This window comes from Monomorium pharaonis, chromosome 8 (genome assembly GCF_013373865.1).
Source record: "Monomorium pharaonis isolate MP-MQ-018 chromosome 8, ASM1337386v2, whole genome shotgun sequence".
Lineage (NCBI taxonomy): Eukaryota > Metazoa > Arthropoda > Insecta > Hymenoptera > Formicidae > Monomorium > Monomorium pharaonis.
The window spans coordinates 5,686,897-5,704,633 of NC_050474.1; the positions used below are offsets into that span (position 1 = coordinate 5,686,897).

The 17,737-nt window shown below is 45.4% G+C and overlaps 1 protein-coding gene across 2 annotated transcripts in view; it reads left to right on the forward strand.

The window, feature by feature from the left end:
• The window catches only part of LOC105835666 (cone-rod homeobox protein), a 38,537-nt gene extending 21,174 nt beyond the window's left edge, over nucleotides 1–17,363 (forward strand). The window contains exons 2-5 of one of the 2 annotated variants that reach the window (XM_036290836.1): nucleotides 230–476; nucleotides 5,181–5,404; nucleotides 9,748–10,202; nucleotides 14,521–17,363. In XM_036290836.1, coding sequence (XP_036146729.1) covers nucleotides 392–476; nucleotides 5,181–5,404; nucleotides 9,748–10,202; nucleotides 14,521–15,031 — 1,275 coding nt within the window. In that variant the 5' untranslated portion in view covers nucleotides 230–391 and the 3' untranslated portion in view covers nucleotides 15,032–17,363. The remainder of the gene's footprint in view (nucleotides 1–229; nucleotides 477–5,180; nucleotides 5,405–9,747; nucleotides 10,203–14,520) is intronic. The other variant, XM_036290837.1, reaches the window with a different exon arrangement.
• Nucleotides 17,364–17,737: the final 374 nt, after the last annotated feature.

A 17,737-nucleotide genomic window follows, 5' to 3' on the forward strand; every position in this document is an offset into this window, starting at 1 on the left:
TAATAAACAAATAAATCTAATCCATAATTCGATTCTATTAAAAAGACAAGCAGAAATAGTATTTATCGTCGAAGCGTGCATTCTCATCCCGAAAATATTATTTCGCGACGTAAAAGCCGCCGCAATTGTGGGAAAAAAAAGCTCGCTCGGACTTCCGATAATCTTTCTCTCTTTTTTTTTTACCGCAAAAGAGATCATGAAATCAACTCACACTGACGTGTGGTTGCAGATTGGCGCAGTCCACGCCCACCAGCCGAACAATAACCACCACCAGCACCATCAGCAGCAACAGCAGCAACAGCAACAACAGCCGTCGAGTCAACCGCAGGTGCCGGGTGCTGGCGCGGGAGGGGCCGGCGGGCCGGGGGGCGGCGTGGCCAGGGCCGGAGGCATGTTCTGCTACCACTGCCCCCCGGGCCTCCCAGCGCCGCGATTACCGCCATCCCTGGAGTATCCCTTCGCTCCGACTCACCCCTGTAAGTAAAAATTCGATTTCTCCCGTTGCGGGCACGCGATATTCCCTTTTTTTCCCCTCGACCTTTGATGGGCAAAAGGCGTGCCGTGCAAAATTGTTACGAAAGGTTACGGAGAAATTTTTAGATTTATGCGTGACTATTTGTTGAGTGAGGGGAGAAAATGGCGGTTCCGAGCAATAATTTTTTACGGAAAAACTGTAAAACTTCTACAAAACAACGATAATCCAATAGAGAAACAGAATGTAAGAAATGAAAGAAAGTGATATGTCCAGAGAACATGTAAATCGGATCATTTATCATCTTAAGATCTATAGAATCAAATAATAAAGTCTTCTCTTCTTTCAATCTTTTCAATTTCAAACTGATAAGTTATTTAAATCTTAAATGGTTGCTTCTCGAAAAAGTCCCACGTTATCAAGATTATTTTCACGAAAGAGACAACGAGATACGCCGAGGAAGAAGCACGAGAAAAATCTTGGCTGAAATGAATATGATGAAGCGAGCAGCGCAATCGAGAGAGACACCGGGTATACAGCAAGGAAAGAGGCTTGGGAGGGAGGGAAGGCGAGGGGGACAGACTGATTGTACTGGCACTTGCTCTAGCGGAACACATCGATGAAGTTACATTACCGACTAGACCGAGTTACGCAAAGTGGACGCTACAAACTGGACGGCCGCTAAACTTAATTTGCACTTCGAGCCAACTTCCAGTTAAACCGCGTCCCGCCGGCAGTCGCTACCCAGAACTTTGACGGCAGTTTGCCTATTCACCGATCGTTTTCCAAGTCGCGTCCCATTCCCGATGACGAATTTCAGCCCAGCGATCTGTCAAATCGCGACCATCAGTCTGTTTTCTCGACGCGTCGCAGTGGTTTATTGAATTATAGCCGCAAAAGATTTATTCACGGATTCTGAGGCGGCAAACATGTTGGATTCTTCGAGAATTTCTTACCGTTCAATTACGACAAATACAATATATACAGCATTTTTATAACTCTGAGATTATACGGGAGTTTTTTGTAATTTCGATTTAAAAAAAAGTACTACACGACGTTTTGTCAAAGATTTGAATGAATGTAGTAACAAGAGAAAAGATCATTTTATCGCTTGCTATTTTTTCGAACTTTCTATTTTACCGCCAACATTTTATTTGCAAGAATGCGCGCTGATTGTTTTAATTGAGTAATAACAACGTGTTACAATACCGAACTTCGATATCCGAGCAAATCTGATAAAAGACAGCGAAGACACAGCAATTTACCAAGTTTCATCGTTATTCTATTAATTTTGAGCCGTCACAAAATATACATTAATATCCCAAAGATCATTTATTTCACCCTACATCCGAATCATCGTTAGTAAATCCAAGAACGTGGGAAGTGTAACGCGCGCGCTATTCTCTGTATTCTCTTTAAAACACAACACCCATTGAGGCTCATAAATGTGGGAGACAGCGGTCTCTCTCCGGTAGATGATCGAACAGGGCGTCGAGATAGACAGGGGAGGGGGGAGGGAGAGGGGTCTGGGGGAACGGGTGTCCTCAGGGACGTCCGGGCACCCTTCCAGCTCCCGATTGCCCCCTCGTCTGTCTCCCCTGGTCCCCGCTGGCTCGTAGCTCTCTCTCTCTCTCTCTCTCTGGCCTCCTCTACCCCCCGTTGGGATAAACAGATTAGGTAACTACGTGATAAGTCGGTAAGTGGGTTCCCTCGGCCCACGGTCCAGACCCACCGACATTCGCTCTAACATCTAACTACCTCGTTAGCGTCATTAGTAACGGTCGGGGTGTCATTAGATTTCGTTCTCTACGTGTAGTTTTTCCACGGGTCCACCACCGTCCTCCATTTCCCCCTCCACCCCTCTCCCGGGGTGCCTTTGAGACTTGCAGTCCGCAAGTGCAACGGATACGGGTGATCATGCAGGATCGTGACGCGCGTTTGGAATAATTTTGAGTTGCTCGTCGGGCACGTCCACGCATGTAAAAAGTCCATATTGACGCAGCGAGTAAAACTGGAACTTTATTTATATTAATTTGTGCCTAATTCGATTTGTGTTCTCGAAGACAAAGATGTTCGATTTCTACGTGTCATATGTGTCGTGTTGAAAAATTTGATCAAATAAAAGAAAACGAAGGCAACACGTAAAACATTAAATCCCGTCGTTTTTCGGGCAATGATTTTTACATAAAGAGTTTATTCAATCCTATCTAAAAAAGATACATGCGATCTAACTTCGTGTAAGAAACACGCGTGAATTGATAATGTTCCATGCTTCCCGTGTGCGAGGAATTGATCATCTTCCTTCGTGTAGCAAGTCCTCCCGTAAGCAAAGCGACAAAGCGCGTCGCGAACAAAAGTTGCACGTGGTGTATCTGGAGCGCAAAAATCGCCGAGTCTCTCTCTTTCTCTTTCTCTCTCTCTTTTCTTCTCTCCTCCGTACCCGAGATACTACTAATAAATTGGATCAGACCGACTCCCGATGAGTTGTACGAGTTGTCTGGATCCGGGCTTTACTTCGGATCGACTCTAATCTAAGATCTTGAGTGGATTTCAGTTTGGGGCATCGGTAAATTTATTTAGCAGCCGCGGTCGTCGCCCGAGTCGCATCTCTATCTTCGTTTTCTCTGCAAGCCGCAGTAATAACGACGGTCGGTGCTTATCTATACGCCGAGAGAATGAGAAAACAATTTTTTTACCACGCGTTACTACGGCGTATCTCGCAAAAATGATCATACGGCTCTTCGTGTCTTTTATTAATTGCAATCACATGCCAGAGCATTTCTCGTTTATTTTTCAAAATCACTTAGTGCCGTTCACGAAAGATTTTACGCAAAACGCGCCGACAAAATTATATCAACGGGATCACGAGATATTGTATACCGCAATTGCATTGTATTTTTGTCGCAGCTACCGCGACAAATTTCTAGACGGCCACGCGGAAAACGAGCGCAGTACCGCGTTTGTACGTTAAAGTAAATCCGTATCGGCACGATAATCGTGCAGACGGGAGCACGGGCGGAAACAAAGTTTTAAGTGCATCCGCGAGTCCGCAACGTCGTTAAACGCCCCGATAAAATGCCGGCGGCCCGGAAAGCTCGGATCGTTTATTTTCGCGTGCGCGGTTTAGAGCGAAAATCCACGCGGATCCTCATTGATATTAATTTTGCAAACGATACAGGAGATCGCCAGCGACCGTATAGCGTATAATTGCGCGTCCGTGACAGTTACGAAAGTTCAGCGGCATCGAGGCGAAGTATCTCGGTGCGCCCCTGTGGATGCAACCATGTGGCTGCACCGTCGACGGCTCAACACCATCATACGTTCGTCGTTATCCCCCTCCCCCTTCCTTCTCTTTCTCTCTCTCTCTCTCTCTCTCTCCGTCATCGTTATCATCCTCTGTGTCGAGAGGATGAAAGGGAGAGAAAGAGTGAAAGAGAAAGAGAGGCGCACAAAGGGAAGAGAGCAAAAGAGAGGAGGAGGAGGAGGAGGAGGAGGAGGAGGAAGAGGAGACATTTTGCGCGAGCGAAAGAGAGACGGCCGGACGGTGGAGAGAGAGTGGCATGAATTTTTATGAGCTTAGGAAATTAATTTGTGTTTTTCGCTAAGCCCTGGCTTAGCGCCGCGGTAATTAATTGCGCTGATTGCTCTGCATCATTGATGAGCGGTTCCGGCCGCTTCGTAACGTCTGCTCCCACCTCGTGTCTCGTTGTATGCGCGCGTATCCGACCGATACCTTCATATCGGCGCTTCACTTTTCGATCTTTCGCGTGCGCGCGCGTGAGATCACCGTTTAACTACGTTTTCCCAGAGCATTTTTAATTAATATGCTCTGTCTGCTCGCGTAATTGCAGTGACGAATCAAAATACTGGAATCAAAATTAGAGAGAGAGGGGACAGAAACAATATAATTACGAATTAATATATTTCTGCTGAAATGTCAAATCGAGTGAATCAAATGACGATAATACGAGCTTTTTGATAAAATATCTGAAATTGCATGTTCAGAAAGACACGGAGAAGATGTCGCATCTGCGAAAAATTTAAATGTTACATTAAATTGAATTCAATTAAATTAGATCGAGTAAAAAAACACGAGTTAGCGCGTGTGTCTACGTTTATTACGTACGCTCTTCTCTTGCCTCTAACGATACAACTTATTCTCGCATTAATAATAAGCCATTAATGTAAGCCACCGCGAAAAAGCAGGGAATTATGTTGATCATTTTATTTTGCAATAACGCTTGCCGTATAAATTTGAAAATTCCGCGAGATTGTCAGTAACTCACAAGTTTCTTGAAGTTATCGAGTTTCGCAAACCCTAGTCAAGCACAGGCAAATATGCGGAGTACCGAACTAAGTTCTCTTGGAACTTTGCAAATTCGAATCTATCAAGAATTAAAAGACGAAACTTCGTCGAACTCTCAACTGAAAATATTTTCTTTATATCGGCATAATACACATTACGTTAACATTACGTTAATATAATAAAAATGTATTGTATTATTGAATTAATAATAATTAATGCGAAAATATTTTTCGTATCTATCAGTATACTTGACAAATTTATTACCCCGACTTGTATTGCCACCTGCGTTCGGCACCGTTTTTACTTTCCCAGTCGTGAAAAATAAAATTCGTGGATATTGGCAATTAAGAATTACAAAAGCGATATATTCTACAAACGCATGACATAAACGGCTGTTCGCAGTTCTCCGATTCGTTACAGATACTAGTTACTCCGCCTATCACCCAGCGCTGCACGGAGTCGGCGAGGATTCCTTCGTGCGGAGGAAGCAGCGGCGGAACAGGACAACTTTCACCCTCCAGCAACTGGAGGAACTCGAGTCCGCCTTCGCGCAGACTCACTACCCGGACGTCTTCACGAGGGAAGATCTGGCCATGAAGATTAATCTCACGGAGGCCAGAGTACAAGTGAGTATATAATATTAAATATAATACATGGCGAAGATCACTTTTTTATCATCGAACCCTTCGCCATTTCCTGATTCAATTGTCCTACAATTGTATCCCTCAAGTCTTGTGCAACCTCATTAGATTTTTCCTCAAATTATATGAATATTTTTAAAAATATGATGTAGAAAGCTGCCGCGTGCGCTGCAAAATTATTATTAACATAATTATTTACTTTGTTCACTTTAATTTTGTCAGCCCTCGTAAAGTATCTTGCCATACGTAATGTAATAATGTCCGTAATCTGGTTAAATTGTAAAAAAAGATCCATTAGAATGAAGGAGACGAATAAATTTATGGCAGAAGCATGACTGTGCATTATATTTAAGGATATATTAAAACAGGTTACTTGAAAGTATGCTAATCACGTTGTATAATCACGTTTATTCGATAACATGAAAGCACGTGCATTAAAACTTCACAGAATGTTCGCATGCTCGCGTCCGAGCATTGGCAGCAGCGAGCTTAATCTTTTAATGCGTCTCAGCGCATTGAGATTGGATTCCCGCGTTTTAATGCGATGAGAAAATTACGCGCGGCAACCCGGTAATTTTTTGTAGCCGCCTTCGCGTAGCGTTAAGTAGAGAAATTCCGAGAATATTTTTTCGCGCTATATGTTTTTGGCGTAATATTTCACGGAGCAACACACAATAGAATGTATATTACCAGCCTACGTATCCATTAGTATCCAAATGGTGATTATATCGCGAAAAATACGCGTAAACCGGATCCAAAGCGAAATTTCGACAAAATTTTTTTTAAATCGATTTTTATCCTTTGCCACTCCCGGTTTTAAAAATTTGCCGTATTTATAATTTATCGTACAAAAAATAACGCGCCGTATATTTTATGTATGACGTTACGCGACGTAGATTGGGGAACGCGCGAGATTTAATCGGGATGAAAATATTTGGGATTCAACCACTGATGGAAAATTAAAGAGAAAAATCTGTAAAAGATCGCGACTTATGATCGATTGTCTGCGGCCGTACGGTTGTTGCCGCAAGAGCGAAAGCGTATGGTGCAGAGGGGTGAATCGGGCAGGGCGAAAGAACGGGGGGAGGGGGGAGAGAGGAGGGAGAGAGGGAGGGAGCCTCTGGACCCCCAAGAGGCGCGCTGACACCCTCGACCTGACGTAATCTTCTGACAGAGTAAGCCGGTAATCTCCGGGATTACTTTGTACTCCTGGCTACGTCCTCACGGCCATATTTACTCACGTCGCTGTAATTCGCGCTGAGAATCCCTGCAGCGTAACAGCGATTCCAGCCTAAAATCCTGTCGGAACATCTGCAGAGAATATCTGATTACCATTGGCGGCTTTTGATTTCTCGACAGGCGCGAACGTGCGTCCCCGTTCGATTCCGAACGATATTATCGTTCCCGAAGTTCTCGCAGTTTTATATTTGGCAATTTCAAATTATATCGCGACGAAATCAAAATATTATTCCGCAGCCCTATCGAGTCCTCTCGATCACGATTATCCTCTTTGTATTTTTCTCATAGAAAGAATCATAGCTCGCGTGTCCCGTGACAAACCCGTGAGGCTCGTAGGTATTTCGGTGCTTCGCCCTCCCGTCATTAATATCCTGACTCGCGAAGGATCCTCGATCACAGAGCCTAAGAGGCAGCCTGGCGTGCATTGTACGGATTTATGAAGCTGCAATCTTTACGAGAGAAAGAGAGACGACGGCGTATACATGCGACAATGAAAGAGACAGAGGGGTGACGAGAGGGAGGGGGGGGCGAGGCGGTTGGTCTGGCTGTGACGCAATTACGGCGCAGACTCATTGTTTCATTAGCGAAGACAAAGGGAATCTGGAATAATGGACAAATAGGCGCGTTTACGTAGCGCCCGTCCTCTTCTCCTGGCTCCAATTAGAACCTCCTAGAGGGACGGAGGGTAGGGGAGGGGAGGGAGGGGGCAAAGAGACAAGCGGAGGGGTTGAAGGAGGGTCGCCGTTGTATCGCCGAGGCACGTACCATACGACATCTCGTCACACACGGCGGGCGTGCGTATATTTTCATCATACCCGCGTGCACGCATGTGCGAGGCGGCAATTAACGGCGTGCGTGAATTAGACGCGCCGCGCCGCGTCAAACGCCGCTCGCACCTGCGCTCGTGCCTGCGACGCGCACCCTCTGGACCGGGGATTACCGTTCGTTCTCCTATTTTCTCCGTGATTGGATTTTTGCTCTTTCCTTCGTGTAGTTTTCCGCGCGCCTCTTCGGGGTTTGCAAAATGCAGAAAATTTTTACGCGAATCAAAAAAAAAAAAAAGGTTCCTTGGTACGAAGCGTCGGTGTCTCCGGGATAACTTTGACGAAAAATATTTGAATCCGCGAGATGCGTTTTGAGAGTTGGGAGAAACGGGAGAAGGAAATTTCCATGGGCGTGGATTCATTGAAAAAGCGGATATTTTTCAATTTTTCAAGCGGTTGGAAAAAAACAGCTTTTCGTGAATTAATCAGTAGTTATCATTGTCAGCCGTTTTAAAAAGCGTGTCACAACGCTTGATACGTGCGATCGGTAATCTCGCGACAAAGAGCGGCGCGCATTCGTTTAACAAGGGTGCAACCGATTAAAAACGTTTTACGGCCATTATCAACAAATTTCGGATTAAATTTGTATTGGGAAAAAAAAAAAAGTGGAGAGAAGAGATATCGCGCGCGAGGGTGGAAAGGAAAGCGACGGTGGTCCCTACGGAACCATGGCTTTGTTCCCAGCTATTACTCGCCCCTCCCCCCTCCCCCGTCGTCCCGTAACCCTTAGGATATTATTATATCTCCCCGTCTGCCGCCCCATCCTCCAGCCTCTCGCGATGTTCGAGGTGGCGGTAGAGAGTCGTACCCATCGTATTTATTTTATTAAACCATTTTCCGTGCTTCCTCCCGCGAAAGTTCCGCGCTCGAATGTAAGATAATCATTTTCCAGACCCATTACACAGAATAGGATGTGCCAATCCTATTTCAGCTCTTTCTACTAAGAACTTTTTTTTTTTTAATTCTCTTCGTTTCTCATATTTGCACAATTATCTCCTTATCAGGGTTTTTTTTCGAAAATTACGTAACTGGTCAATCTCTGTATCAGACTACGCGTTAAGGATTGCAGACTAAAGTTCAAGCAGAGTGAATTAAAACTGGAATTATTTGATTCCAATCTCCAAGTTGTTATTTTTAATCTTCAGATCTTTGGGCTGTATTTTTCAATGTTTTCTCCGTGAATTTTTTTCTAATTAACTATTTCACACATCCTAAAAACAAATGCCTCTGATTACAAGTGACGCGTTTCACACCATCACTTGGCGTACACACCGCCGGCGAGCCAAGTGAGAATTCCGCGCGGGGATATCGCGCGCCCATTGTCTCGGGACAAAAGTCGGCGGCGGAGAACCGCTGGGTGTAATAAAGTCTATTTCAGCCGGTATTATGTCAAGTTAGCCTCGTTAGCGGAACTCGAGCTTTTTAAAAAACACTCGGCCGCCGTGGTTGCTGTCGGCTCGTTGAACATGCACGGCGGAAAGTGCCCTCCCTCCCCCTCCCCAACCACTTCCCTCCCGTGTCCGCCAGCCAACCTGCCGCACCCTCGTGCTTTTCTCTGCCTCAGAATGCCACCCGTTCCTCCCCCTCCCCCCTACCCTCTGCCGTGCATGCAATTATCCTTGCACATTTGCGGACGTTGCGGAGTGCCATAGGTACGACCGTCCGTCTCATTTTTCTCTTACCCCGTCTTCCGCCTCTCCCGCTCGTTTCTGCGACTTTCGCGAGACTTTAACCCTCTCGTCCGCCTAGTACAGTCGGATGACTGAGATGTCGGGGAATATTGAATCAAAGAATTATGCAAACTTCCGCGAAGTTGGCTTTTGAGAAGTTTAACTTTCCTGGACGCACGTATATCGCGATATGATATTTATTTCACATTTAGCATAATCTAAAAATGATATTATGGTACAGACCTAAAACATGTTAAAGACGCGAGATAAAAAACCGTGGGGTAAGAGTTGCCTTTATGTTAAAGGGTATCAAGTGTGTAACAGATGTTTGTACGTGTTTCTATACATCATTTATATTTATGCAACGGTGAATGATAAATTGGAGGTCAGCGAATTGAATATCGGCAGTAAACTTTCTTTTCATTTAAAAAAGAGTTTCCCGAGCCATTAGAAAAAAAAAGGGGGGAGAGTTAATTCAGTAACTTTACTTATAAAACGGAAACTTTTGCATCAAAGTTACGTTTTCCATTAACGATTCCGCGAAGCTTGAGCACAAGCGTTAATCTATTCTAACCGCGGCGATCGTAATTTCCAGGTATGGTTCCAAAATCGGCGGGCGAAGTGGCGTAAGAGCGAACGACTGAAGGAGGAGCAACGCAAACGCGAGGGCGGAAACGGCGGCGGTGGCGGCAGCGGGGGCGCCGGCGGCGGTGGCGGTGGCGGCGGCGGTAACGTAGAGTCCTCCGCTCTGACCGCGCCAACGTCCTCGTCGGCGGGCCCGAGTCCCACGGGGAACGATCCGGAGGGCACCACGACGAGCAGCAGCGCCGCCGACACGGAGGACGCCGTGGCGGAGGGCGCTGGAGTTGGTGGCGGCGGCGGCGGCGGCGGCGGCTCCAGGAGCCCCAGCACGACTTCCGCCTCGGTCAGTCCCCGACCTCAGCCGAGTCAGCCGTCCCTGGGTGGCGTCTCGACGCCACCGCCGACCCCCATAAGGGCGCCGCCGCCACCACCGAGCACCGTGGGGGGCCTCGGACCGCCCGCCGAGAGGTGAGCTCTTAGCTTCGTTTGTATTTACGTCTTTAGGAAATATCTTCCTCCTACTTCCTCCCCCTCCCCTCGCACCCCTTCGCTCTCCTTCTTTCGGCCCATCCCAACCCCTTATAAACTCTCGGACGATTTCAACGGGTAAGTGAGTGCAAGCGCTGCTGAACACCGCCGACCGGATGCTCGATACGCACCATTAAACCACTCTTCGTGACGGCATCGCTCGCCCCCGACGCCCCCCCCCCCTCCTCTTCTCTGCACGTCGTCGTCATATAGCCACTCGTATAATCGCGATAATCGTCGCCTCGTTAAACTGCACAGCTTCCACGGGAGTCAGCGACGACGACGACGGCAAAGCGATGCCCTGCCGCTTTTCGCTCCGGAGACTTTTGTCTCATGAAACTAAATGGCGTCTTCCTCGCGACTTTACGACTCGCATGTCGACGGAAGGAAGCATCGAGACGACTCGAGCTAAAGAGTTTGCGACGGATAAAAAGGTTAAAGAGCTGGTGGACGGTTTTTCCGCGGAGATTCCGTAGTTCCGGGAAACAGCAAGTGAATAAACCGTTTCGCATTGATTGACCTTTATAAACTTTGCAAATTGCTAATCACTCGCTCAGTATAATTTCTTCATCTAGTTCGCGTAATACGTAGAGTCTATAAACGACGAATAAGTAATATTTTTCAAATGAACCACTTTTCACGATAAAATACATTTTAATAAAGCTTTTATTTTTATATCAATGAATTTTTTATGTATTTTAATTAATGTACTAATACTTTTATTTTTAAATAGAAATATACATGTTTATATAAATATCTATATATTTGTGTCATCAATGCTTGAAATATAAAGAATTTTCCATGTATGCATAGAAAGTATAGAAAAATATTGGCGCCGCATAAAATATTTCTGCGAGAGACGCGTTTCATCGGCCGCGTGTGTAAGGGGTTCAGAGCACGTCCGAGGAATCGGAAAGGGGCGATTTATCCCGGTCGCGATCCTCTCTTTCCGCGGGGACGGAACATTCGTTTATAATCCCCGAGACGACGACGACGACGACGACGACGACGGTGGGCTCTCTACGGATCGACCGGGAACAAAAAGTGCCGAAAAACACGCGTAGCAGACACGCGTAATACTCGCGAGAGGAGGGGCACGTTAGACGTCGACAAGACGACGGAGAGATAGCGCGGATGCTCAGGGGGGAGGGGCCGAGGGGGGAGGGGGATGGCGGGGAAACGCTGGTACCGGGGTCGAGGGAAAAGGTAAAGAAGAAACGGCAGGAAGATACTCCTTCGCCGTCCCCGCAGTTGTAATTTATTTAAAACCGCTCGCCGTAAATATATCCCCATCATTTATTCAGAGGAACGGCGAAGCTCCTGCCGGGGGTCGCGGGGATGGGAGGGGACGAACGGGACGGGGGAGGGAGGGAGAGGGTGTAAGCTCTGCGTTCCTTCTTACCTTAGCTCTACCTAGCTACCTTAAGAGCGACCGGTCTCGTGCTACTGTATACAGGGGCGGATTCACGTCGCAAAGATGTTGTCTCGTCGCTCTTTTGTTTCGCGAGTCTCTCGGAAGGTCCGTTGCGTAAGAGTTGATTACGCGTTATTCTTGTTAGTGCCCAGTGAGAGGTAAATACTTTATCTCGGGAATTGCACCTACATTTTGTTCGGATGATAAAATTATAACCTTTCGCATTGGAAGATGCAGACTCACCTAAGGCGGTAAGAGTAACGAAAAAGTTCAACGCTCTATTCGATTGAAATTTGTATTTTAAAAAGAAAAAGGTTAATTGCAGCGCGTCTAAACGACGTCAACGCGATAACATATCCATCTCGGAATCGTTTCCTATCACTTTTATTACTCGCTTTAACTCCGCGCTATATTCGCTACCGGCGGGGCTGAAAGCGTTTAATGTTATTGAATTTTAAATAAAGATTTTAATGGAGTCTTATTACGCGGAAAACGCGACCTCGTCTAGGTAATATCGTAGTTATCGACGTCGTTACTTATCTAGAAGCGATTATAGGATAAAAAACTAGATATACCTAAGTAAAATGGAGCGCATAAATATTAAATAAAATAACTAAAGTGATCACACGTGTGCCCGACTGAATTACGAGTTCGTGGAGATGAAAAAAGGTAGATAAAATGATACGAGAGAGAAAGAGAGGGATAGAGAGAGAGAGAGAGAGAGAGAGAGAGAGAGAGAGAGAGAGAGAGAGAGAGAGAACATTTCAAATTATCGAGGTACAAATTTCACATTTTCCATCTAAAAGAATATAAGAATTTAAATTTCCATTATGTGACTCGTACACAGAGAGAATCTTTTTCAGAGAATTTACTACAATTTTAGTAAAAAATTTAACTATATTTTATACTTTATTGTGGATATTATAAATGTTAATGAATCAGAGAAAATCACCGAAAATTCTTCGTAATACTATGTTTCCACGATTACCATGATTTATATTATGTGTATAAATAAATATTGTCTCTATATTAATCAAATAATAAATTAAAAATACGAATATCGCAGTCGTAATTAATAGAGTCAAAGTTTAATTTTATAAATTGCAGAATATTCACAAAATTAATGTGCAACACTAATTGTGCCTAAGAATTTTATTCCGTTTCGCGTAATTATCGTTGCCATTTCCGCCGTTTCCAGTTTTCTTCCCTTTTGCAACGATTTTTTTTTTTCTTTTCGTTCCAAAGCGCGCGCGGACGTTAATCTTACGTAGTGTCTGCTAGGTAATCTGCGTTTCAGCCGTCATCCTTCGTATACATCGTAACTCGACACCGTAACTCAGTGCCGAGCAAACGCGTCGATAAGATAGGGGGATGTGCTAAGTCGCGCTTCGTCCATCACGCACCGGGTGCATTTGCATGTGTGCGCGCGCGCGGCAAGTAAACGAGCGCACGTAGGCAAGGCGCACGGTAGACTACGCGGCTAATTGCCGCTAATTATCGCGCTTACCGCGGTTCGGCTCTTCCTCTCACCACCGCCGCCGCCGCCGCCGCCGCCGCCGTCGCCGCCGCCGCCGCCGCCACCGCCGTCTCTATCGTCCCCTCCCCCCTCCGCGCGTCGCGGTTTGCCACCCTTAGCCTCCTCTCTTCCCCTTCAACTCCCAATTCAACCCCTCCGCCAAGCAACCACCTGAAATCCGTTACTCTGGCCTGCCGACGCGAACTGCGTCTTTCCTACCCCCTCATCGCCCACCCCACTAACGACCTAAATGCCGTGAGTTGCCTGCCCTAACTCTCCTACCTTCCCCCCCATGCGTCCTCCGCCATCCTTTCCTACCTCCTTTCCTCTACCTCCCCGCGATCTCGGCTCCGACTCGAGCACCGACTCGAGCTCGTTACATTAATTAAACAATATTTGCGATTAATATTTGAGATAATCATCAGCGCCTCAAAGCAGCCTCCGCTCCTCTCGGAGGATGCGGAACATCGCGCGTGCTAATCGGATTAGCGCTTGTGAGGCTGCGGCTCCTCCTCTCTCTCTCTCTCTCTCTCTCTCTCTCTCTCTCTCTCTCTCTCTCTCTCTCTCTCTCTCTCTTTCTCCCTCTCCCTTTCTCCTTCCCTCCATCCGTTCTCGGTTTCAGTCTTTCTCTCGCACTTCGTTTGCGTCTGTCTATCTGTCTCTTGCTTTCGCTATGCTGATACGCCGGTAGTTGGAATCGTGCGAAATTGCGACGTCCTTTTGGCGATAATCGCGCCGGTGCTTGAAATAGCGTTAATTCGCGGACGAGTTAAGGATCGTTTCCGGCGTGACGATTGAGACATTTCTATGTCTACGTGTATCAGTGCGCGTCAATTGTGCTACTGCGTTGAGTCTAAGAAATTACAAGATAAGGAAGAGAATAATATTCTTTTGTCATTTCGAAACGAAAATAAATGCAACGTGTATCTTTAAAATATTAATTATGAAGATGAGACTTTGTTTCAACTTAAAAAATTTACGTTTCGCTGCATTAAAATTTTTAACTAGAAAATTGCACCCTATGTTTCTGCGCTAAAAAATTTTTCTGTATTTCAATATAAGAATATAAGAATTTCAATGTTAAAAAAGAAACGAAAAAAAAAAAAAGAAAACGTTTCAATATAACAATTATTATCTTTATCAGTTTAGAAAATTTACTCAGTCGGCGACTCTTAACGTGATAGAGGTGCATTCTAAACTACTCTTTAAATTGAAAATAAAACTTTGCTAAATTTCAATTTGCACCTCGTCATATATTTTTTATTGTTTTATCAGTTCAAGTCTAATTTCCTACGTATATTTATTCTTCCCTCTCGTCAAACTTTTAGCACTACGGGGATAGGCGCGGGCTTCAGGCCAGTGGAGCCGCCGACGTCCATCTTCTTCTCTCCTCATCTGGCTGCGCAATTCTCACCGCCGCTCTTCAGCAACAAAGTCATAAGCAGCGCGTCGACATCGTTGACATCGACGACTCCTACGTTGTGGACGACCAGCGATCAGCATCGGCCGGGCAGTCTTCAGGAGATGTTGTCCTGGTCGCCGACTGGCTGGCCCGGTTCGATTTGCGGCTGTTGCAAACCCGGCGCCGCCGGCACCGGCACCACCGACCTCCATCGGAGCAACAGCCTCGCCGAGCTGCGAAGGAAAGCTCAGGAACACTCGACCGCCTCCGCCCTTCTCGGTGGCCTCGCCGGCTTCCCCGGAGGGCTGCCCCTGCCTCTACCCTTACCGCTGCTGCCGCCCTTGTTGGGCCTCTCCAGGCGACCGGAACATCATCACCATCACCATCTGCCTGGCGTGGTACATCAGATACAACCCACCACTAAGGAAGATCCCTAGGATCGCCTTCACGAATACCGGAATCGTCGTCTCGTAGGCGCAACACATAAATCTCAAAGGGATATTCTGCGCGTATCGGATGGTTGCAAAGTTCGAAGCTAGACAACGATATAACAATCTCGGTGAGTTCGGATCTCGATGCCATCTAGATGCTGAAGAATGTTATGACAAATATATATAGAACGTTATGCGTTTCTGTGTTTTTTTTTTTTCATGTACGGAAAATTATTTTTCTAGCTTTTTTGCAGTAAGCACTACCGTTAGATATATGGTCGTTTTTGTCAGATTTAATTTTGAAGTTTACGAAGCGTTTTTAAATCGTTGATATCATCGAGTTAACAGTTGATTTCAGTTTACCGAAAATGTAGCGTCGAAAATTTGAACTCATCGATGTTACACAGCCATCTTCATAAGTGCTTTCCTTATTATAAATAACTGCATTTTAATCTTCCCGTATTTTTTGTTTTTAACCGGAAAAAAAGCTTTTCTAAGTTTCGACGTTGTGATAGTTCAGGCGAGTTTTAAGGGTCTCAATTCCGGAAGACGATGAAGAATTAACGAACCACAATGCTACTACTAAGGTGGTAACTTTGGCTCGGTAAGGCGAGCTCGCGCAAACACCGCAAACTGTATTCATGCTGTCTTCGATTGCGACTTGTTAAAATAAACATGGCGTGAATCCTGTTAAAAACTTGCGCAATCTTGATAGAAAACTTATTTTAGCTCATATAACACGTTGAGTTCCGAGGAAGAAATGTTGAGAAGCGAGAAATTTCGATTTGCAGCAAATTTGACAATCAACTTCATTTTTAATGACAAGACGGCATTAATTCTATAAAGTTTTTAAGTAAACTGTTTAATTTCTTCTCTTTCTCTTTGAAAGTACTAAATCGATCATTTGCGATTATTTCTCATGTTTCTCGGCTATTCTATCTTTTTGGGGATTTTAATAAAAATGGGAAACAGATACTATTAATACTCATTGCATATGCAATAAACGGTTGAATAATGCAGCACTATCAATTTGCAGATTACTTTGTTATATCCGCGAACAATGTAAATAGGCGGGGTGCATTACAATAATCTTCCGTAGTTATTCTCAGACACGTAAACCTTTTTCTCACATATTTAATCAGCAATAGCGTCTAAATCTCTATATTATGCAGAATTTATATTTTATTTATTGCCTCGTAACTCGCGACCTAGATACATTTGTATCGCCGCTCTATTCACAATCTACAACGTATGAAAATCGTTAAGTTCCAGATGTATCGTAAAAAAAAAAAAAAGCAAAACCAGTTTGTCCAATCCGTTAATCACGGCGAAGAAAAAGCATCCTAAAATTCCGCGAGAGGGAGAAGCCGGATTTCAGAATTGGCTTCTTGAATTTGGAAACGCGCGCGGCGGATCGCGCTTATATTGTACATAATGAGAGAAGTAAATGCGGCGAGAACGGGAACGAGAACGACGCGCGCGATATTGCGGTCGAGTGCGACCTGTGCGGGGAAGATGTGTAGCACAAGAGGTGTGTTTATACGGATGGTTTCGTTTCCTTCCACGCGAGTAAGAAGACGCGACGGACCAACACGTGCCTGATGCGCTGTATATTCAATTGCTCGATACGCTCGACCAGTCGATTCGTTCAAGCCACGCGGACAGGCTCGAGTGTGCATTCATCATAAAATTGCCTGCGAGCGGGAATCGAAACCGATACGATCTCAGATTCACAGATTTCGATACTGCTGTCGGAAAACGTCGGACGTTTCCTTTTTTTTTTTCTTGTAAATGTTCCCTAAATTAAATTGATCTCGAGATTATATGGGTTTTGATCGCCGGTTGCAGGTGAAGCGAAGAAACTCGTTTCGAGTTGGCTACTACTCTTATATGCCTTAAAAAAAAAAAAAAAAAAATGTTCGTCGATCGGCCGGCAATATTAACCGATTTCAGATATTTGCTACGTTTGCGAGTGCCGTAATTCATCAAATAAAATCCGCCGTTCTGGATCGAGGGAACGAGAGAGGGTTCGGAGCCGCGGAGGAGAGGGCGAGATCACGGAACGGATTTGGTTTGATGATTACGCATAAATTCGACGAGATAACGATAACTCCATTTATGTCGCAGTCCCTCTGGATTTTCGCGAAACGAAAGGCGTAGAAGCGAAACGGACGTAGTTGTTTGTAGAGACCTGTATATTACCTCTCGAAATAAATAGTCAGTGCTAATCAAAGATAGCCTAATGAAAAGTACATATAGCGATTAAGGTAGCGATTAACTGTGTAGTCAAAACTGTGGTAGCGATATATCGAATAAACTTGTTCTCTCATGTGATGAATCCCCTGGTGTACAAATCATTCGTTCGTTCATAATTATCTTATTCCTCCCACCCTCCCCTCCCTTCCACCCGTATACACGCTGGGTAGTCGTAAGGGGTACTGCGAACTCGATTATTATTCCGCATCTCGCTTCACCTCGTCCCCGACTTTCCGTCCCGAAAATTCCGATGCTATAACTTATTTTTGCACGTGTAGCACGTTACCGCGAGATTGCATATCGCACTGGATATCGCTCGGCGATTCGATCTCGGTGCAATTCAGGTTCCCCATCCCCCCGCATTCGCCAATGGCATCGGAGCGTCAAGAAGCAGCTCCTTCGATCCTATATAGACAAATAATTGTACCATAACTGAGAGCCGAGGACCGATCCGCC